Source organism: Lathamus discolor, chromosome 5 (assembly GCF_037157495.1).
Source record: "Lathamus discolor isolate bLatDis1 chromosome 5, bLatDis1.hap1, whole genome shotgun sequence".
NCBI classification, from domain to species: Eukaryota; Metazoa; Chordata; class Aves; order Psittaciformes; family Psittacidae; genus Lathamus; species Lathamus discolor.
This window is the reverse complement of record NC_088888.1, coordinates 65629092-65653039: the sequence shown is the minus strand read 5'-3', so window position 1 is coordinate 65653039 and position 23948 is coordinate 65629092. Positions and strand designations below refer to the sequence as shown.

The 23948-nt window shown below is 39.6% G+C and overlaps 1 protein-coding gene and 1 pseudogene across 1 annotated transcript in view; both read left to right on the top strand.

Moving 5' to 3' along the window:
• The window catches only part of LOC136015952 (basic proline-rich protein-like), a 54240-nt pseudogene extending 32252 nt beyond the window's left edge, over nt 1–21988 (top strand).
• Nucleotides 21883–23948, top strand: part of CRYBG1 (crystallin beta-gamma domain containing 1) — a 44957-nt gene continuing 42891 nt past the window's right edge. The window contains exon 1 of the mRNA XM_065681128.1: nt 21883–23351. Within this exon, the coding sequence (XP_065537200.1) occupies nt 22612–23351 (740 nt within the window). The 5' untranslated portion in view covers nt 21883–22611. The remainder of the gene's footprint in view (nt 23352–23948) is intronic.

Genomic DNA, 23948 nt, shown 5'->3' with positions numbered 1-23948 from the left:
CTATAGCTGGCATGAAGAGCCAACAATGGAAATGGCTCGAGGAGATCTTCCACATGCTCTCACAAACCATATGGCTTTTTCCTTTTTGGTTCATAAAATATATATAGGCAAAAATAATAAAGGAAAAGCACCTACACTTCTACAGTCTATGTTAAGTTTTATTCCAGAGGAGGAGAAATGGCTGTGCATTTGTTTTCTAGTGTTCATTTAGCTCATGTAGTGTTACTTATGTTCTTGGCAGTAGTGTTACTGCATGGAAGCAAGGTAGGGAAAATGCTAATTACTTCTGTTCTAATGTGAGAATTTAATTTCAGATTGCAGACAAGGTTGTGCAATGCCATTCTTGTCTTTATTGTAATCTTTCCATGGAAAGAGAAATACTTTTCTACGTTCACAAAAGTACATAGCAGGCCAGTAACTGAAAAAGTTGATTTTTTCGTGCTTGTGGAACTAATATTCATCAGAATATATCTGATGAGGGCTTAAAATATTCTGTCTTTAAAACAAAATGTTATTGTCTAGTCTTTTCAAGCCAGTAAATCTCATCTACTAATTTCTGTATGAAGCCTTTTGGAAAGACTCATTGGTCTTTAGTTGAATACACAAATAATATACACCCCAAACATCTGTTGTGGTCTCATTCATCATCTTAGTTCTTTTTATACTGTAGAAACATGCCTACAAAAAGACCTCAGTTCCTTACAGCAAAATGGCATACTGCTGTGATGGGGTATTTCTATTGCAGTAGAAGTAACTGGGGAATTAGCTTTCCAACAATAAAAACCTGCTGTTCACCCTATTGCTGTCTTGGATGGACTTGTGTATTCACAAGGACTTCTCCTAGAAAAGCAAGTAGATAGATATTTGATTTTCTTAGTGGAAACTTAAGAATGGCAGAATTCAGCTGTCATTTAGTGAGCTTGTGAGTTGGCATTTTGTTCCTCTTTTGAAATAAATTGTTCATACTTCCAGCTAAGTTAAACTGTTGGGGTGTAAGTCTTCTAACCTGGAACCAATCCATTTGTAGTAAGAACATTTAAAAGCCCTTAAATGAAGCATCTAAAAGAGTATCAGAGCAGGCTACATCATTTTATACTTTGAAGCGTAACACAAAGGTCTGATTGTAAGATAAACCATAAAAATCAAGGAAATTGGGGGTGGGGGTGGTGTGTGCGTGTAACGCGTGTGTGTGTGAATTCAGCAGTTTCTTCTGTATTGGAATAATCTGCTAATGTGAGTGATAATACAGTCACCTGATGGTGATAGATGGCTTATGGAGATATAATGGAGCCCTGCCTTCCCTCAGCGTTTCTTGTGGGAGAGCAGTAGAACACAGTTGATGACAGCACATTAGCTGTTTGCACCAGGCTCCTCTCTGTTGCTGTTCTCTATATGGAGATCCGCTCATAAACCTTTCAAAGGTGAATGTACTAAGTAGAGTCTTGCAGACTAATATACACAGCCTAATTTGTATTATCATCTGTTTTTGCCTAATTTAGGTTATTTCCTTTACCTCAGATAATTAGGAGCTGACTCCAACAGTGACTAAAACAGACCAGCTCTCCTGCATTCTTTCACTAATTAAACAGTCTTCCTAAGAAACCTTGCTTATCAGCCTCTGGAGCTGGTTGACATTTGGATTTGTTTTCTGGAGGGGAAAAAAAAAAAAAAAAAGTAATTTAATTTTGCTGCTTTCCTTTTCCTTTTTGTGGAAGTGATCATTAAACGATAGAGCTCACTTTCACCTAAATTCCCTTCCACTCTCAGCCAGTTCGTGCCTACTAGTCAGCAGAAGATCTGAAATAGCCACTCCCTTAATGGTTTTCTTCACCTTCTGAAGAAAAAGCTGTCCCCAGCATATTCCAAGAACTTGTTGGACTGTCTCTGCCTTGTATTTCTTTTCCAGCAGAAAGAAAAAAAATTAATTCCAAGAAGTAATTAAAGCCGTCAGGTTCTGTCCTTTTGGATGCTTCCATTGCTTGATCAAAAAACAAGTCTTCTCTCCACCCAATTAACTAGTGTGTAATAAACTTCTATCATAATATACCCTGGTTTTCTGCTTTCATCTTCTTCCAGGATTGTTGAACTAGTCTTCATCTTACCTATTCCTGTACTCACAGCATCTGTTCTTGATATACAGTGTAACTTTGTTTCTCTTTTTGTTTGACTTCCATAAATAGCTACATCCTTCTGTACCAAGATCACTTTCTCATCAAATACCTCTGATGCTAATTCAAATGCACTTCCAGTTCTGTACAAAGATTTCTACTTTTTTCCCTTTGCAAGGCCATCTGGAATCTATCACTTTGTTTTAAGCTTCTGATTTGAACAAATGAAAATGTCAGCTATATAACAATGAAAGAGTGTTCTTATATATAAATGGCATATATTTAATATATGTTTTACATATATTTATATAAAAAGATTACATAATACTAAAATATATTTAACATCTATATTATTATTTATATAATATTTATATAAATTATATAAATAGCATATGTTTATTAAATCACTGGAGGTAGCTAGATCTCTGAGAAATTAATAAAAAATACACATTTAATTTGCTTGATTCTTCTAGTCCTGTACTAATTAATGTGCAAAACATTTGTTTTACAAAAGTGAAGGTTTAGCAGTTACTCTTTTGGTGTTTTGGCACACAGAAATTTGGTAACACAATAAATTAAAAAAACCCAAACAAACGAACAAAACCCCAGCCAAAAACCCACCAACCCCCCCCCCCCAAAAAAAAACAAACCAAAAAAAAGCACCAAAACCAGAAAACACCCCAAACCAAATAATTTCTAGATGCCACTTCTGCAAAACACTTTATATTTCTAAAACTCAGCTTATTCCTTTTCCCAAATAATACTTTTGATCACTGTTTTGCTTACTGGAGCTAAACAGGAGGATTATTTGGTGTCTTTGAGTTTGTTTGCAAATGAAGTCAAAATAGCTTCATTAGATTCCTGTTTATATTTAGAATGTCTATGCAGCTCTACATTGAAGAATATTTCAGCTGTCTCATAACCTATATGAAGTAGATAGCTGTGGCCACAATTTTATGACTGTTTCTAAAGAATATCTTTAAAACTGTTTAATTAATAAAACAATGTGGCCAGTGTTCTCACTATGAATGAACAAGTTCCTGAATGCTTGATTCATTCTGTTCTGTTTGAATAAACAATAATGCAATTTGAAGACCAAATCACAAATAAATGTATATTTTGCAGTCATACAGCTTCAATGGTGATAAAATACTAATATGAATTGAGGAGTCCTACCTGTGATATGGCAAACCCAGATGACCCTGATTAAGTTAAAGGAAAAATAGACTCTAAGCTGATAGGTTTCCATACAGTTAAGATAAAAAGCATTTATTCCTGTAGGGAACAATTTCAAATTTAGATTGGCTTCTGCTGATCATAAAATGAGTGAATGAAAAGAGTTCTTAATCCTTCAGTACATATATACATTTCCTGTGCACTAGAAATAGTGATCACAAAAAATCTGGACTTTAAAATTCCATGTGGGATACTTAAGTCTAAACAGGCTTTTTTTTTTTTCCCTAAGTCACATCTATGTGCTCTAATGCTGTCTCTCCTCTTATATTCAGGTGTTGATTAGTCATATTTTCAGACCTATAACCAGGTACCTGTCTAAAGGTTTCTCAGGATTCTCCATCTAGATAAGAGTTCTCACACCTACTTGCTACCTGAACACAGCCACTGCCTTTCACACAAAGATTCTAGTCCTATGACATGAATATGAAATGAAGGAAACTGGGTGGAGTACTTCTAACACCCAGGTGTGGCCATGGAAGCCCATTTTGATTCTGTGTCAAATTACTGGATTAAATGAATTTATTCTATCACTGCCTTTGCCATATTCCTGAGACAGCAGATATGCAGATCCCTAATTCCTGCTGCTCTTTCAACTCATCTTTCAAGATGATAGCTCATCAGGGTCTAAGATGTTTTCAGTTCATTTCTCCCTTGCTCAGGGAAATGTTGTCTGGACATCCAGCCCAGGTCCTCATACTGCTTCTCTTTACCGTGCTTTATTTTTTTAAATAACAAAACCTAAAGACTGTTTGGGATCCCATGGAGTTACAAAATCACCTCCCACAGTGATGTTTAAACAGTAGAAACAAAGCATTTTATGCTGCCATTTGATAAACTGCCAATACCAAGTAAGGGAGACAGCAGGTGAACCACTTTCCAAAGTAACAGACAACAAAATTACCAGTTTGTGGGTAGGTGAGAGGAGCCTGCCCTGAGGAGAACAAGTCTTTGCCTTAAAAGTTCACCACAATTTTTAATAGATAAGGCCTTCCAGTGGTTAACTGATCTTCTCCCAAAACCTGAGACCAAAAGAAGAGAAGGCATCCCTCTCCAGCCTGGAACCGGAAAGCTAAACAAAACCTTGTACCTTGTAGCCAAAATCCTAGGAAGTGAGTCATGCAGAGGCTGAGAATATTTGCTGGTGTAGGTTTTCTCAAAGGAGGAAAAAACTCCCAAATGTTTCAGGAGAGCACTAAGCTGCCTTGTGCAAACACTGCAGGAGAAAAAGGGAGGGTGATGCTTGCTCTTAATTTCATTTAGTTTTCTTTTAAAATCTGGATAGGTCCCCAGCTGTTTGAAATAGGTTATGGCTTGCTGGCTTACTACCTGAAAAAAAACCACCCTAAACCAGGGAAAAAATCCTATTCAGTGTTGTGCTGGACATCGGAATTCTTGCCAGAATTTCTATCTGCTTAACTACACTTACCATCAACTTTTGTATAAAATAATGCACTCTGAGCTGTCGGGTTTTTGTTGGTTATTTTTTCTCTTTTTCTTCAGTATAACTGTTATGTTCTTTACCTGGTAAAATTACTGTTACTTCTCATGTGGGAAATACAGCAAGGCTCACTCAAGTTGGGTTGGAGGTCTCACTGACAGCGCATGTTCCATGCAGATCCCTACCACTGCACAATGCTCTCAGTCACCCTCCTCCCCCAAGTGTAACTTCTTTCCCTAAAATAATGGTCACACTTTCTACCTCCCTCCCAGGCTTGACAGCCAGAATCATTTTCCTTTCCTTTTTTATTTTTTTTCTACCAATAATTCCCCCTCTTACAGATAGACAGATTCAAAATCCCCCGATAATCCCCACAAAAAGATGGCATTTACTTACTCTCTTTTTGATTAGTCATACTTGTGCTCACTCTGGTAGGGCTACGTTCTAATCATGTTGCTCCCCATTGTCATTCCTGCAGAGTAGCTTCCCATTTTTAAATTTTAAAGCATAAATTTTAACCTCTTTAAATAGCCAGGTCTGCCTATGAGAGTCACCTACATGTTATATGCTTTTAGTGCGCTAATTCATGTGAAATCTGGATAAATACATTTCTTCAGTTTAGATCAATGAAAATTATAGCAATAGAGATTTTTGTAAGCTAGAGTATACATAGGCATTTTGTTTACATTTATATATACAGATGTATACAGATTTGTATGTACAGATATATATTAAATGTATGTATGAATTGAAGGAATTTTGGGGGATGTTAATCCATAAGCTATGCTGATGTATTTATATGAATTGAAGAGAAAGGTATATAAAGAGGATGGAAAAAGATCAAACGTGATGGAGGATGGATCACAGCATTTCTTTGACAACACTCAGAATAGCTATATTATTCATTTTCTGTATGGCTTCTAATATGGATTTCAGTAGGATGTTATTGTGCTGGCCAACACAGTAATTTCTTATTGTGGTTTAAATGTCTAGGAAAACATAAGAATATTATAATAGTTTATCTAAGTTGTGGGTTTTTTTCCTTTTATTCTGTCTATGCAATTTGTTCCTATTCTTGGGCTGCAACCATGCTATGATCCGGGCAAGAAAAGTGATGTTAATGCAAGAAGAACACTGAAGTAATCAAATTTTCAAACCAAACCAGTTGAGTAGGGTGGAGAGATGTGGGAAGGGAAAAAGAATGCCTCATTTTGTTCTGGCTATGCCAGCATTTCTTATATGGTCAACAAAGGACTTAGACACTTAGCAAATACTTCATTTGCTCTGTCCTTTAAACTTTTAGGTATTTTACAGGATGTTTAGCACTGAGTCATACTATGTTTTGCAAGAGTTTGAGATGATTAATACTGAAATATTCTTTCAGAATTATTTAGTTGATAAATATGCATTTCATAATTAAAAACACAACACCACCACAACCAACAAGAAGCAAACAGAATTCAAACAGTACTTCCATTTACATCATGGAAGCCAGAAAATACAGAACTGGGAAAGAATTTAAATGCTGACCATTTAAGTCACAGTGATGACTCCCACAAACACTAGCACTCTGAGAAGCCACTGCATCTTAAATGACTTGTCCACAGTATTTGGTGAGTAGTATCATAAACCAGTAACCTGAAATGATATGGTAAAATGTTAAAACCCACAAAATACTGGGGGAATAAATTGCAGATAGCTTCTATTGAAGCACTCTCCATTGACAGAGTATTTAGGAGCATGGTCTACAGAGGCATAATGGCAGTGTTGACTAGTCAAGTATACTTGACAGAAAGGGATGCTCAGAATCAGGAAACAAAGCAAAGCTGGTCACAGCATGTGCAGATAGTCTTTGTGTAACACCACCTGCTAGCAAGAACCCACATATATGCCAGCACTTTCTAAAGAATAGTACTAAATAACAGCAGAGGACTGAACTATGGTTTTGTTCTTTCAGTTCTTTCAGTTTTAATAACTTATGGTGCTGTATTTTAATATAAATATTTCTCAATATTGACACTAAAAACTATAGCTGTAGCACAGCCCCTGTACAAGCAATATACTTTTAATAGTGCATGGTTACTATTGTGCCTGTAGGAGTGCTGAATTAAGACACTGGAATAGTCATCTATAGTTGTAAGTCACCATTGGCGATGCTTCTCGGTCTGACAGAACTTAGATATCATGTATGTTTTATATAAAACAAATAAAGATAAATGCGATATAAATTCGTTACATCAGGCACTTTTGCTTTTGGCCTGTGGTAATTGCACATTCATTGCTTTATCTCTATCTGCTCCTTGTCAAGGCCTTGAGAGGAGAAGAGGGGACAAGAGGGATACCAGAGAGAAAAGACCAAAACCATGGCACCAAAACAAGCAAAAAACCCAACAAAGCAAGCCAGAACACTAAAGCAAGAAGAACTACTTGATATAGGTTAAATTTACAGCAGATAGGAAAGAAAGCAAACCCCAAAATGTATGCAGGAGAGTTCAGAAGACAGAATAAGCAGTTCCTGTCATTTAAGTGCTTTCAATTACTAGGTTGAAATTTATGGTATCTGGTAACGTTATGGATTTTTTAGGATTCTGCTCCAAGTCTAGTTTATTTTATGTCTCTGGTTGAAAAACTATAATTCTTTGGTAATTTCAATTCTGAATGGCAGAAGAGTAAGCCATTCATAATAGAATTTGCTTTCTAACATGACTGAACTGTCAGAAGCACAACAGAATTAAGAATTCTTGAGTTAGTATCTATAATTTCATGTACCTTTGGTTAAGCATCAGTCTGCCCAGATTTACCAGGACACAGCAAGCATTCATAGCATTGTAGCAGAGATATTCTGGATATAAAACTACGGTTCTTTCATAGAAATAAAATGCCATGTGCCCTCAATTCAACTGTATTTGTTACTAATGAAGACAGAAGAGTCCAGCAGCTATGTATACACGCACTGTCATACTTACTGTGTAGGCAGCGACCAAAATTCTGAGAAGTCCAAATATTCAAAAACTTAGACATCAGGTCCACTATAAAACTATCTGATCATTATGATTTGGCTTGGTAACACAGCTCACTAAAGACCTCCTCATCCTTTTATCGTCCAAAAAGTCTGGACATTTATGGCTAATTACAGCACAAGAGAGGTTCTCAGCTATCCACAACAGAACCTCTCTTGAGTGTTGCTCAACAAAATTACCTCTCTGCTTAATAAAATACCATTCTGCTGACTAGACTGATGGCATCATTGCAGTTTCCTTGTTGGTCCACTTTTTTTCCATATTCCCAGCTCATTAGTTCTCTTATCCCCATTTGAACCACAAATTCATTTCAATATTAACTTAAAAAGTGTTTCATTTTGCTATTTTCAACCCTTCTGAAGACATCAACTCTCTGATATCCTAAAAATAATGTCTAGGTTATGTTCAGTTCTTACAGCAGTTTCAGGGAGACCTTGAAAACATCCTTCTCTTGCATTTCTGCTGCTTTTCAGTAAAGAGTTTAGCATAAGAGCATTTAAGCTGTGGTTGACTGCAGATGTACAGGACTAAACCTGACAACTAACATGCGCCTTAGAGAAGTGCAGAAGACAAGAGGGAAGATGGCATGGCATTACTTAGCATTTTCATAGAAAGAACATAGCTCCTGGAATATTGGTGCAAGAGGAATCTGTCTTGTAGTCTAACATTTTGATATTCAAGACGGCAGTGGATGCATTGAGTTAAGAAGGTTTCCTCCACCCCTTTAGAATACAAATAAATTTGAAGGCAGAGTAGGAATACTAGTAAATTCTTAGTAGATTCTTACTCTGAAAGACATCTTTCAAGTACTCACAAAGATTATTGAGGATATTGTTGGGATTTTTTACATTCAGTTTAAAAAAACCCTAAAATGTTAACATATATCATATAGCTTACATTTACTTTTGTCTGGCAACTTAAGACATACGTCACTTGGAAAACCCTCCTTCCAAGCAGTTCAGCACACCCACCTTGATGCAGGAGAATTATAAAAAGGCTATGTCCAACTTTACATTGGACTTGCATTCTGCATAGCCTTTGTGTTGAGCTATGTTTGGAATTTTCATCTTAGTTCTTGCATGCTCCATGTAATACTGCGAACAAATTTAGAGGATGCAATGGGTGAAAATGCATTTCTGTTTGAGAGGGTTAGTGATGGCTTAAAAAAGAGTCATCATGTGAGCAATGGTCCAGGAATGTGATAGTGCTGAGATCTTCAGGGCTGAATAGCCTACAGTCCCCCAAGCAATGACAAAATAAAAGGTCTATCAAACTGGCACAGTATTGCACTTTGCAGGAGTGAGATAATGTGGATAGCCACATACTCAGTGTGGCATTGCTGACAGAAAGCGATGAACCATTTGTGCATTGCGAAGTTTTAAGGAGGTCTGTCGTCAAAGTTCAAGCATGGCCAGTACATAATGAGTCTGGTAATTGTGACATGGGAGTGTGTACCATGCAGTCCAATGTTATCAGTGTCCATCCTTTATCTGCCCCACCTTTGTGTATCACCATGCCAAACACTTAGCTACATAGCATTTCAACATTTCACTGGTGTTGCTCATGCTAGTATGTAACCCTTTCTTAGGATGACACTGGGCACTTTACTGCCTTCTTCCCAAAGGGCATACTCCTCCCTTCTCTTTCCCTTGATGAGTAAAGTCCTGTGAAGTTGCCCTTTGAATCATCAGGAGTTTGTTTCTGGCCTCCATACTAGGCTACTGTGCAGTGATCTGCGTGGAGAGCTGTAGACTGTTTTGCTTTTCTTGTACCACTTCCACACTTGTGCAATGTGTTGGAATAGTTTTCGGGATCTTGGCAGCTACCTGTGCTCTCTCTCCTTGGGTGTGACCCTATTTCCATTCTGCCATGCTATGTGACCAGGTGGCTCAGCATGTGCACAGTACACCTGTGCACCCTCAGACTTGAGGAGGTTGCGACACAAAGCTTTTACTAATAATTCATTCCTCCTGACCAGGCTTTTGCCACTTTATTCACTATGAAATGCATAATGACAATTGGGAATGTGCATATATATGCATATATGTGTAATTTATTGCTCTGTAGTTCCAGATGCAGTATAATAATGTGTTTGCAAAGGGTAGTAATGAAAAACTTAATCTTTCTGATTTTACTCTTTTGAGAACTGAGTTAAAGTCAATAAGCTGGAATGTCTCCTCACTTATCCCTTTAAAACAAGCACTCAATCTGCCATGGCTCAAGAACTGCAAAAGCAAAGCGTGATCCACTTCAATAAAGAATCGCATAAACTACTGTTTGAGTAAGATTTAGAGATGCAAAAAAAACCAAATCTACCATACTACAAGCTTGCACTGTTCATACAGTTTCCAAAATCACAGTGGGTAACACTTCAACAGATAAGTTTTGAATGTGTTACGGCTGCAAACAGTATCTAAAGATTTAAGCAGAACAGAAAATTTTGTTCTACAGTAATTTCTTTTTCATAATGGAACTTAACATTGTAACTTCCTCTAAATTATACCTATGGCATGCAATTAAAAAGGTATCCTCTTTTCCTCTCCCCTCTTTACACTTCCCTTCCCCCCAGCTTTTTTTTTTTTTTTTCCTTCTCATTTTACCAAGTTGATTTCTAGGGTATATTTGCTGAAAACCAGAATAATTGTCTAGGAGGGAAACAGAGATTGAAAAGTGTACCTTTTAAAAACTATAAAAATCTGAACAAACTATGCTGGTTTAGCAACCAGAACTGAGATAAAAAGAAACTTGTGATTTTAGATGGCTTATCAGTGGTAATTCTTCTGGCTATTCCCTTTCCCCCTTCTCAAGGGGAGTTATGATCGTTTTGCTTCTGGGAATGCTGAAGGTATGTTTTTTCTTTGACATATAAGACTTAATTTTTATCAGATAAATTCCTGACTCTTGGATATGAAAAAGAAAATCACTTTCCAAGCATGAAAAAGGTATAGGCAGTTTGTGAGGGTTTTTTTCTGAGCAGCTGCCCAGCTATGCAGAAGCTCACCCTGCTTGTTGCTGGCTCCTGTTCAGAGCCTTGTGCACAGCTGGGAAACTGAATAGACTTGTCAGGTTCATCATGTGGCTGGCTGGGAAAGCCCAAGTTGCAGCAGAGACAAAAGATGGAATCACCTGCAGATTAAAAGGGTAGGTAGGTAGAGGAGAACCATACAGAGTAGAAGAGATTTGTCTTGACACCCCCACCTTCCTACCAGGTGCCAAGAAGCTGTGGGAGGGAAGCGGTAGAGTAGGAATGGGAGGGAAGACACATGCCTGCCTCCCATGTACAGAAAGCACTTGCTGTCTACCAGGTTTTAATGGTAGACAACCATCTCTCTCCTACATTCTCATGCCCTGACAAATAATGGGGTAAGCTTATGCAAAGTGGTCCCCAAGAGTTGCTAATGCAGTATTTTTACCATATTTTATTTAGAAAGGATCTGAAGTAGTCTGAGCCTGGCACTAGAACTGATGTAGTACTAACTTCTTATCCAGACATTTTAAGTGCAGACTCAATAAACCTGTGTGTTTCTTGCCATTTCCTGGAAATGCTGGTATTTCTGAACAGTACAGCATCATCCAGTTTGATCCAATTCCCTGCTGTGTTATTGTTAAGCAACAAAATATATTTTTAGAGCTGACCTGAATATTTTTTTAAGAATACCAAGTAGGAATTTGAACTTTTACCTAGTTGTCCGCTGGTAATAGTAGTGAGGTTTAACTGCTGCTGTAGTTAGACCTCTTTAGCAGCTAACATTCAATAGTTTGGGTGCAAGGTAGGATAATGCAACATGTCTGTAATAGGGCATCTGTAATAACAGGAAAACATACATCTCCTGTTTTGCTCAGAAGTAATAATGTATCTGTTTTCTGGACAGACACATACTGTTTATTTTAATGTTTTGTATACTAATTACTTCTGTTCAGATCCTAAAATAAACACACCTAAGAATATAAATGCATTTCATTAAAGCATTTTCTCTTAGAGGTTTCTCTTGCTTAATGGTGAGTATTAGACGATACTGATGTAATCGTGGGATTAAGAGCAAAGAGTTTGCAGGAGTATTCCACTTGATTTAATTTTTGCCCACTGCACTGCAGGGAACCAGGGGTGTTGAGTCATTCCTATCTTCTCTGTACTGGTTTTATAAAGTCAATTCTAATTAACAATATGGCAATTCTCTGTAATAATTATTATTATAATTAGTTTGAGGGAATTCTGGGAGCCTTAGGTGAACACTGTTATTTAGAATAAATGCTAAATTATAGCATTGTAATTCAAACGTAAAATGAGATGTCCAGCCATTTTTATAAAGTCAGGATATGGTATTTTGGTAATAATAGCTCCTTGTACTTAATACGCTTCCTCTGTACGTGATGACAAATCTGTACATCAGAGAAGTTATCAAGGGGTGTAAACACTTTATACATTTTACAAAAGGGCTGTTTGAAGCACACAGACTGTCAAGTCCAAATTTTCCAAAGCAACTGCTGTGTTGGGTGCTTTCATATTGGGGGGTTGACCTGAAACACATTTCAGTTGAAAGATTCTGTCTGTTTAAAGGTACTGAATGATACCCTGGCATAATGTGTAGTAGAAGTTGCATTTTACTTAGTCAGAACTTCCGTGGAGAATAGAGATTCTATTAATTTCATATTTAAATACACTTTGATTAAATATTGTCATTTTTCATCCTACTAAATGGTTTTCACAGTCATAAACATACAGTATTTTTTTCCTGTTTCAGGACCATCACATTAGCTTCCCAAAACAAGCATGTCAAACATACAGTTCCCTTTGTTCTTTATGAAATTTGGCTTTGGTCAGGTTAGCAGTCCAGTTTGCAGCTTGTTTACCATCTTCATTCTTTTGCAGTTTTACAGTCTCACAGTAATACCACAGCATTCAGAAGGATGGCTTTCTGCCTGTTGCCCTGTATGCCTGTGCCTGGCCTGGGGAAAGTCTACTGTGCCTGACCTGGGGCAAGTCCTTGCATTGCTAGCAAAAGGCTTTTAGTTTTACATTTACAGTTCCAGACTATCTGCTTTACCCAATGAAAAGAACCCCAGTTTTCTAAATTTCAGTAACATAACAGGTTACTTTTAGGTATCTAGAGAAAGAGGCACTGAAGAACTAAAACACGTACTTGCTTTAGTTAGTTAAACTAACTCCTAGGCGTATTTTCCCTAGCCTGAATCAGAACTGGAAGTAAGAACCTAGGTTTCCTATCTAGTGAAAGCAGAGAGTGAGACAATCTATATCCTCCATCTGCTGAGTACTTAGAACTAGCTAACAAGAAAGACTGGGCACAGGAGCATATTAGGGCACAGGAGCATACTGGAAATCCTGCCTTGCTCTTGAGCTACATGCAGAATCATGTACAGATGCCCAAGCTAGCCCAGGAGGAACCAGCTCAGTTAGCCAGCACAGAGCAGCCACATCAGTGCCGTGTTTGGCAAAGGCTAATATTATATGTGGCTCCTTAGGATTATTTCCTCTTTGTCCCACAATCATTTAATGTAAAAATGTATAAACAGTCTTGAGGAGACAAGAGTAGAGTATCTGGAATGAGATCCAAGGATTACAATTAGTCTGACATTTTAAATACGGTTTCCCCAGTCTGATTTCAAAGGTGTTTTCAGTGTGCGTAATTTCTCTTCTGAGAATACATATCGGTTTTACTGTATCTAAGTGCTTAGCAAAGAAATAAATTCAGATTGCTATTTAAAATACATTTTCTTAGATGACAATGATACAAAATGGAAAACATAGTGAGTTGTCACTTCTGCATTTTTAGCTGACCTATCAGCAGGTTTTGTTTGACAGTAGGCTCAGTAGTGTTAGTGAAAATACCAGTTTTTGTCATAGTATCTGACTTTGGGATGCTCTGCAATTTACTGATGCTTTTATGAAATTCTTGCATGTGCTCTGAAATGCCGTGAGACTTTTGCAAATGTCATAAACTGTCAAGACTGTGGAGCTCCTGTGAAAGCAATAATTTTGATTGAAAGCAAGGGGAAGAGATCAAGATTGATGGTACCTAAGAAAGCTGATTTCCAGAGATTTATGACTTAGTCTGTTGTACAGACACTCTTAGATTTGCAGCCAAAGAAGCCTATCTCCTATCCCCAGTAATTATACAGAAATACGCAATCTAAAAAGAACTGGGAGGTGTTACACCGAGTTATAGATCTAAATTAGAAAACTCATGTTAAATCTGTACTTACCAATATACACCATTTAGTTAGCAACAGGACATTATGCTGTCACAAAACAGAGGAGACCTAGTAAATGCAAAACCACTTGTGTACCATATTCTTTATAATTTTGAATTGCATTCAGAATTTAAAAAAGGAAAGAGGTTACATATATTAGTTGTGGCTTGTGGTTAGGGACTCTTATTAAAAGAGTTCCAAGTCCCTCTCTTCCCTTCCAAAATGTTTTTGCCATTTATCCTCTATTGCTCAAAAAAAAAAGTACTTTCAAGTTCCTGTCTCTCGGAACAAAACACAGATAATAAATGTTTATTTTTACTCTTTACTTCAGAAGAGATGGTGTCTTGCTGAATCTTTACACTGAGTAGATTATCTAATACTACGGCTCTGACCCAGCAGCAAGACTCAAAATCCTGAGAGCAAAAATGTGAATCTAGCTCATGTCGAACTTTCTCACTTTCTCTTACACTGAAACACAAGGAGTTACAAGTACAATAATTTATGTCAATGCTATTTTTTGCATATAATTTTATTTCTGGGAGTCATCCAAGTTCAGGAGAGTTTAAATATTTTCATTTCTTCAGTGTTAAATAATCCCTGCTCCTGCTTTTGATGCTGCTTCTTTTCTGCTTTTTTCAAGTCCCATTTTAGTATCATTTTACCATAAATCACCAGAAAAATACAGATTTAATAAACCAAATCGGGAAGGTGAAAAACCAAGGATGCCTGTATAAATCAATCTCTTACTGAAAAAGGCACTTCCTTTAGCCATCTTAAACAGGGAACAGAAGACAGTAACACAGTTTGTGAGAACCAACGTGTGTGGTATATTTTTTCCTACTGTTGCATATCTACATTCTAGTATTGCGTGTTAATTAATGCACGTAAGGCATTTGCCCAACACTAAGTTCACAGTTCTTTGCAACAGGTTCTCTGCTTCAGTAGAGGTGTTTACTGAAGGACTTGCTGCCACCCATCTGCAGCTTTCTCCTATCCTCTAATTGAGTCCGTTTCATAATTTGTCTGCCAAATGACTTATCAGTTGGAAAGGCTCAAGTCAGATACTACTTCCTTTTTTGCTTGTTTTTAACCGAGTGCTGGCAGAAGAAAGAAGGGGTTAAAGCGTGGGAGGATTGCTAAGAAAAAGGGTTTGGTTAATGACACATAGGACTGCATCTCACACACCATAGTTTGTTTATCCTTCTGTAAACTGCAAAAAGAATTATCATCATCATGGTAAGGCAAACAGCACGCTTTTTTTCCCCCCTCTTTAAACCCCACCACAAATCTCTGGGTTAATACACATTTTTTTTAAATCATAAAATCAACTGATCTCCATTAGTTTTATAAAGTGTCTCTTTAACTGACACATGCTACCATTGACAGAAGGGGAGGGGGTAAAGGTTTTAGTATATGGAAATAACTAGCTCTGGGGAAGAGGAGATGGGAACAGGCATGCCTTTTCTGACATGCCTGTTCTTTTTTATCAAACTTGTTTCCTAAACACTCATGTAAAGATCTGTTCAGTTTTTACTTATGCTTCTTTGTTTTTCCTGAGCTTTTTCAAAAGATATCTATTTACTTGATATTGCATGATTTGTTTCTTTCAGTTTTGCTGTATTTGGGGGTTTTCTTTTACATACAGTATCTAAATCTCTGTGTTTAGCACCTAAGAAATAATATGGAATTTAATAGCTACGTCTATGCTTCTTGACCTGATTATTTCCATTAAAATATCAGTTAAACATGCAGGCTTGGTATTAACAGTCTATATACTGTTGCAAAATAGTCAATTTTCAGTGCATGTTTGAGCTAAAAATTTAGTTTTGCAGTGGAAAAAAAAATTGTAAGCAGACATGGCCTGTCTCTTGAAGACATGAACTGTTTTGCTAAAATACCATGACATATTAGAATATAGAAAATACAAATGATTTGTGGAAAAAATATGACTATTAAGAAAACTTGTATTTGTTTCACTTCTCTCTGCTCAAAAGTCTCACATTTACAGTTCCTTGGTAATTCAGGTAAGTTCCCTGAGCTAGATAACTACATTCCCTGTATACAGAGCTTAGGTAAAGCTGAAATTGTTTAAAATCCAGCTGTTGCTGTTTATATCCTCTGCAAGTGTAGCAGGCAAAGAGCTGGAAGAGGCAGGGAGTAAATTCCATGCTAGAGTGGACTTGTTGAAGTGTATTGCTTTCTCTGACTCAGAAGAGGACACTGTCAGCCTGGAATCTGATGTATTTAAAAGAAAAGTTAAAAAAATGTAACGTGTATATGCCAAACTGTTGGTATTCAGAAGAAGGCAGTGTGTGGGTTAAAATAATGTAAGTAAGTCATACTCTTCATAATAGTAACCCCTCTTTTGTGGCTTTCTGAAGGGTCAGCATAAACAAAGAAAAATTACAGTGAATTGAAGTAATTCAAATGTAGTTGACTGATGGCAAGGTAACTGGTTAAGTTTAAGTTAACTTGAAATATAACTGCTTTTTTTCCCCTCAGTGAATCAACAAAACAAAAAAATTGTTTCCAGTCAAATGTTTTGTTAGCTGTAATTTTTTTCCCCCATGCTTTTTAAATAAGAAAACAAGTGAAAGCAGCAAGCCTTTATTTCTGTCTACAGCTGCCCTCTTTCTCTACCAGTAGTTAGGACACTCACCTGCAGGAGAACAGTATGATATCTTCTCTCACACAGTAGGACTTGAAGTGGGTCTTGACTTATCAGACTTTTCTTTCTTAGCCTTGATTTGTATATCCTTATGTCCAGTTTTTCTAGTATTTTTTCCAGTATTTTTCTAGTATTTTTTACCAGCACATTGTGCCAGCAATACTCCAGATGAATTTTCAGCCTAACAAAGCCTGGCACTGCTATTGCTGAGTATTTGAGATTCAGTCGCTGCAGAATGCTACAGCCTGAAGAGTAGTAGTTTATTTATTTAAATGTTTTTGGCTAATGCACATTTTGGGATATCACGTGACTGCTAGAACTCCCAGACTTTCTGCTTCTCATGGTTGTAAGAATATGATAGTGTGAGTTAAAGGTACCCAAAGTTACTGTCATTCCAATATGAACTTAGATGGGTTAAAGATAGAAGGGTCTTAGAGGTTTGCATGCTACCTGAACTTCAGTTATTTATGACCTTCTACTGAATGATAAAGCTCAAACTTACTCTTCACTAAATATTGTTTGTTGCTTTTTTCCCCTCTGAAGGCAAACATAAGCTAGCAACTAAATGTTTAACTTACAGATCTGTCCACACTAGATATTACCACCTATTAATTACCACAAAGTTGCTAATGACTAGTAAAAATACTACTTTTTTTCTATAATGTGTGCTCTAAGAAGTATTTCCAGTCATGTTCAACTGACTCAGATGAGCTAATCTAAGAAAATAACATCCAATTGATCCCTTGAGACACAGCCTGAAGTCCTGATTCAACAAATCACAGTAGTTTATGCGTTCTCTCCACTGGAGACCAGGAAAGCACATGTTTAATTACATTGCTAAATTAGGGGTTTGGCTGTGGCAACTTATATTAGCTAATGAGAAAAAAACCCAGCCAGAAACATAGGAAATATTTTAATGCTAACATAAACAGGTATGAATATAAATAAAACGAGATTTATATTTCTTGGTTAAGAAGGCGGCATTTTGCTTTCGGATTAGACCACTGCTTTAAAGATTCATGCAGTGTACTTGAAATGGCTTCCTCCACACTGTCCAAGGAATGGACAGGCAAGTCCTTTGTTGGTTTTTTTTTTCTTTAGTTCCCAATGGCTTTGATCAGGGATTTCTGAAAAAGCTCATGTCTCAAGGGTAAGAGTGTTTGAGTAGAAACATGTTGAAGAAGCTTGATCTGTAGAGCAAGGATACTTCTTGCCTTCTGGAAATCAAACATTTCAGCACTGTGCTCTGGAAGTCAAGCATTCCTGTGCTGTGCTTTGTCAGGCTGGGCCCCACTACGAAGCCTCTTGAGAAGCTCAGTCTCTGTGCCCTCTTGCACTGGCAATACTGGCTCACCTACATTTATCTGAGTTAAAATACAAGCTCTTCAGGGCAAGTACCTGGTCTGTGTTTTGAAAGAGCTGTATATAATTAAGGTACTTTGTATGAAGAAATTACTTCAAAACAGTTTACATAGGGCAGCTATTTCAAGATCAAGAAAAAATCTTTAGCCCTGTTCCCTGAGGAAACAAGGCTTATGTGACTGTCCCTCCTCCCTTCCATTCAACACCTTTTGAACTTGGACAGTTTAAACAACATTTGAAAGGGGGAGACGTCTCAAAGATAATTAGGTTCCCATGGACTTTATGAAAATAAGCTGCTGGGAAGACAGAAATCCAGATCCACAGTTCAAATAACTATTTTTTTTCCAAGGGCAATCTTGCAAACCCAAAGCTTGACTGCAAGTGTAATACTGACTGTCAGGTTGATAATGCAATCTCAGCTAAGTTAGAAGACTGACAGCTATTTTACATCCAAATATTAATATGCAGATTGACACCATAATGAAGTGAAATTTTGGTGGTTTACCAGTTTTCAATATGAACAATATATGCATCCTCCTCACGCTTGCAGTTACTATGAATTTTCAGATAAATTATTGTCACTAGTTCCTTATTGGCTTGCTTTGAGTGTTCCTGAAAATGTCTTACTTTTACTTTTTTTTTTTTTAGCTAGCAATGTTCATTACCGTCTCCTTATCCCTTCCCTACAATTAGTTATTACTGGCAATACATACGTAGAATCAAGAAATTAGATAGTAATTGGGCTGCATTACTCATGATTGCTGGATCTGATAGGGAAATTCAAAGTTGGTTTTGTTATCACTAAAGTACTTTAACTGTCTGAGCTGCATGAACTCAATGCAGCCCTCAGCTGCTCTTTAAGTGAGCATTTTGGTTCTACTGGTTGAAAGAAATCATCAAAGGGAGGGAAGAACAGACATCAAACTTTATCATTAGCAGATTATTTCACTATCTCTAAATAAAACCAAAACCAACCCAACAACCAAAAAGCGTAATCTCAGGGTCATGATCATAGACTTGCCTATTTGAAAACCTGCTGGTAGAAGATCACTAAGTGTGCAGACATCAGACTTCACTAGGGGTACAGTTGCTTATCAGTTGTGTAACACATGTAAGAAAGGTTGGCAAAGACAAGGGTTGCCATGGATTTCTGTTTATTTGCAGTATGATAAGCTTGCTCTACATATTCACCAGCTTAGGTTTTCTGTATTTTTCATGTGTTTGGGCAATCCTCACTGCTGCACTGTTTCTGGCAGCAGTAGGGTCTGTAGGGTCTCTTGGAGCTGAGACTGCTTCACAACTCATGTTTGGGGTGGTTTTACAGCAGAGGCCAAATATTAGTCTGTTGATGAAGCAAAAAATCACCAACTTGACACTTTTTCACCCGGAGGAGGAAGCAAGCGCGTAAAAAGAGGCGCTCATTTTCTCCAATAGCCAGAGGGCCAGACACGCCGCAGGGCAGGCCGCCTGACCAGCCGCCGGCGGGTTGACCTGGTGTTTCTCCCGCCTCCGCGTAGGGGCCTCAGAAGCGCCGAAGTGAGCCTTGCGTGGTCCTTCCTGTTGAAGCTGTTCCACTTCATATAACTAATTAAGCGTTAATTAGAAGAGGAGTAGTTTAGCATTCATTAAACATTAAATACTAATTGAGCGCCCGGGGAGAGCGCCGGCACCATTAGGCCACGGAGTCATTCTCACGCCGCCTCGGCCGAGGACAGGGGACTGGCGGCGGGAGGTGGAGAGAGGCCCTCTGAACCTCTGCAGCCGGGATCCCGGGGGCAGGCCGACGCGGCACTGGGCCGCGCCTGCCGGCCCTCGGTTGCGAGCTGGAGAACGCAGGTTCATCTGCCCACAGGGCTCTGAACCGACATCTCCCACATGGGCTCAGCCGCCGGGCGGTGCCGGCCCCAACTTGCCTACCCGGGCAGGTTCCGCCGCGGGACTTGCTGCGGAGACCCACGCCTCCTCCCCTCCGGCTCTTGCTGGGGCTCGGCATCTCCGCGCGGCTGGGACCGGGGGGAACGCCGGCCGGCTGCTGGCCCACACTCAACCCCGAAGCCCCTCTGTGCCCCGGTAGCAGGAGGCAAGCGGGTGCCCCGGGCCTAGCATCCCCGTCCCGTCCCGTCGCCCCGGCGGAGTGGAGCGCTGGCTCCGTGACGTGCGCGCTGGTTGAGGTCGGGCAGCCCTCCCGGCAGCCGGGCGGCGCGGATTGCCCGCCTTCCACCCTTGGCGCTGTTCCCTCGACATCACAAGTGTGTCGGTTTTGCCCGGGGCGGCGTTTTGCCCTCAATAACGAGGAAGCCGCCGCAGCGCGGGCTGCCGGGGCACGTACGGGGCGCGGCGCCCACTCGCGCTCCGCCGCCCCCTCGGAAGCCTCGCCCGTGGCCGAGGGCGCCCGCTGTCCCGCGCTTGCCGCTGCCCCTCGGCCTTCCCCCTCGCTGGAGGCCTGCGCTACGCCCCCACCCCTCCTCCTGTGGCCGAGAGAGGCGCCCCGGCCCGGTAGAGCCGCTGCCTCCGGCCGGGGCGGTGCCCCAGGGCGGGCCGAAGCGCCCTGTCGGGGCGGGCCGAGGCGGAGCGCCCAGACAGCTGGCGCCCGGGCAGCCGTGCGGGTAGCGGCGTGAGGGGCAGCTCTGCGCACGGGTCGCCGAGCCGCATCTGGCGGTGAGTGTCGGGGCCGCTTGCGGCGGGTGTAGGTGCCGGGCGGCTAAAGTTTGTCCGCGGCTCCTTCCTCCCGCTCATCCCGTTCTGGGACGGGGGGAGAACAGCGGCGGCCTCGAGGGACTTCACCCTCTGTGTGGGTTCACGGGGCTGGGAGGTGAGGTTGTAATGGCTAGTGCTGCGTAGTCGTCCCCGGGGGAAAGAGACAGCGGCGGGGGTCACTGTGCCGGCCCCGCGGAGGGACGAGGGTGGCCGCGGGGCTGCGCGGAGGGTGCGGGCGCTCCAGGCGGTGGAGACGCCTGGGCGCTGTCAGGCGTTCGCGGTGTCTGCAGCGAAACCCCCCAGGTTTAAAACGTCCGTGCTGACGAGAGGTGCCCTCTCCTCTGGGGAGGTCCGGTCCGCCGAAGTAGGAAATACTCGCGGTGTTTTGAAATAGACATCTCAAAACAAGTATTCATCGTACCGGCATGTAAAAAGTGCTAATATATTAAAATGCAAATATGCATGTGTACTCGGCAATGCTATTGCGTGTTTCCTGTTTACCATGTTAATTAGAAGTTGTAAGGGAAAACTTGCCAAGAGTAATCCAGGGCAGTGTTTGACCCAGTAATGCTCATTGAATGATGCAGTGGCATTTATATTTCTGAGTTTTCTAGCCCAAAACGCAAGCCAAGTATTTGCTGGACTTTGTTAATGAGATGTATATGAATAGTAATAGAGCTTACGCCTTTGAAACTATTCTTTGCCAACATGAGTGTCAGAACTAACTCAGCCAGTATGAAGAGGAAAGTTAAACTCACCAGTCTTGTTTTTGTAAGGAAAATTTTGACCAAACAGTTTGTCCCAAATCTTGCAGACACCAGCTTGCTTTCCTCTATTATTCTGTGTGATGTTAACTCATTGTGCCAAAGTTTTGGATTTGAGACATTATAATGATGATATTGTAAGGCAAGATGAGTGTACTTGTAAATGAATACAGGCAAAAACATACAGAAGGATATTTGGATTTTAATTGTTTTTGAGTGTTTTGTTTTTCTTGTTCTTTGTTGAGAGCTAGTATTGTTCAGGAAGCTGTTCATATTCACTGTGTCCTTTTGAATCCTAGGTGGTGTTAATACAAACAAACATATTATACAATTTTGACATTAACCAAATGTTTATTTGTTTGTTTTATAGTCCACCTCACAACTTCCAGATTCTTCCAGAGAAGAGACTAAAAAGAAGCCAGTTTTGGAAAGACTTGGAAATTTGTTTGGTACAGGGAGAAGGAAACATGTCAAAAGTTCCCTAGAGTACACTTCGCATCGAAAAGGGGAGGGGTCAGTTTCTCCTCACAGAGTACAGCCAATATATTGTAGGCACACAAAGGAAGGACACGAAGCTCCTCAAGTACAGAAGCAAGTGGGAGACGTAAGTGCTGTTTCCGAGACACAGGAATATCATTTTGGTGGGGAAGCAGGAACGCTTTATCGCGATACCATTTCAGAATGGAGTAGTAGGGGAGTATCTTCTGACAGCGAGTGGTCAGCAGATTGGAGCAGCAGCAGTGAAACCATTAAAAACTCTTTCTTTGAGAGCAGCCTCAATGTGGAAACCCTAGGACTGGAGAAAGAATCCACCACCGATATAAATAATTCTACAACTCCAGATTTCATAAAAAGCTTGAGAAATTTGTCTAGTGAAGACTTAGAGAAGAGTATCTTAAGCCACAAGCAGCTTGTGAACACGTGGGTGGCTGAGGAGCCTGGGCATGCGAAACCAAGGGATTTGCCATACGAGTTGGAATCTGCAGCAAGTGAGCACGCATATTCTGCTAGAGTGTTAACAGTTGATATCTATCTTAGAAAAACAGAAGAACTCCTTGATGAACCTGTGACTGTTGCATCGGAAGAAAATTGTAGTGACTTTGACACAATGGATAAAAAATCTGCTCATAAAAGATCTGGAAAAAGGAGAAAATCTCAGACATCTAGTGACATTCCAAATGGGGAGAGAAGCCAGACTGAGATTACTGCAAGAGAAGAATCTGGTTTTGATGATGATGTCCCTTCTGAGGTGTTCTCAGACAAGATAATAAACTCAGAAAGAAAAACAAAGTCTCCTCAACAGACTCCTGAAAGGAATTCATCTTCTCCAGGTAATATTCAGGATCTAAAGGTTGGATCTGGTCACAAAGGGACATCTAAAACTGAAGCTGACAAAGGCAAGCAGCAGATCACAAACACAAGCACTGCAAGGAGAAGATCATACAAAAAGAATCAGTCAGATGCTGTCCCCATTTCCCCTACTGGTTTGAAGGGTCAGGTAAAAGATTATTCCTCAAAAAGACAACCTTTAGGATCACCAGAGAGTAACCCAGTGACAAAAAGAACTTTGGAAAAGTCTGTGGCTTTTGGAGAAGATGGCTTGGAGTCTTCCAGAGTTTCTTTGGCTGCTAAGACAGAAGACACTGCCTTGGTGTTTGCTGAAGGCAGAAATGAGACCAAGGCAGTAAAACATGGTAGTGGTTTGGATGGAAGAGCTTTCTTGCATACTGATGGGATTAAAAATGGAGACCTGTGTATGTCAGCTGAGAGACAGACAAATTCTGATTTAGACAGCTCGAAGCTGAAGAGTTTGGATGCTTCCAGAACAGTCACGACAAAGATTAGCCTGTAAGTAACATAAATTAGTTGCAATTAATAGCTGTAATTTTGCCTGTATCTGTGTTTAGGATTCTGTAGGAACACTAGCTACTGTACCTGTTATCTATCTAGATTATTTTCAGTAATGAACTGCCTTTTTTCCTAAATGTATCATAATTACAAGCACTGTAGTTCCCACGTGTTAGAAAAATATTTTTCCCGTGTTTTGGTTTTTTTCTTTTTTTTGATGGATAGGGAATTTCTTTGCCAATTCCATTATATGGAATAATTTAACATACATAAAAGCTGCATTGTCATCATCATCAGTGCTCCATTGTTACTTGTGTTAGTTTGGCTGTCATTGACCTTAATGTAGTCTTGTTATCTGGAAACAACTGAGAATGTGGCTGAAGATTTGGTATGTGAAAATCTTTGACTAAGAAATGTGTTCAAGTTGTGCTTTGAAACAGCAGAAGTTCAGCTATTATTTTATGAAGAAATGTAGGATGCAATGTAGAACTCAGTCCTTCAAACAATACGATAAATCACACTCCAGAAATTTGAATAGTTATAGTTGCTTTCATAAGTATGTGCAGGATGAATCATGTGAATTTTTATGCATATGAA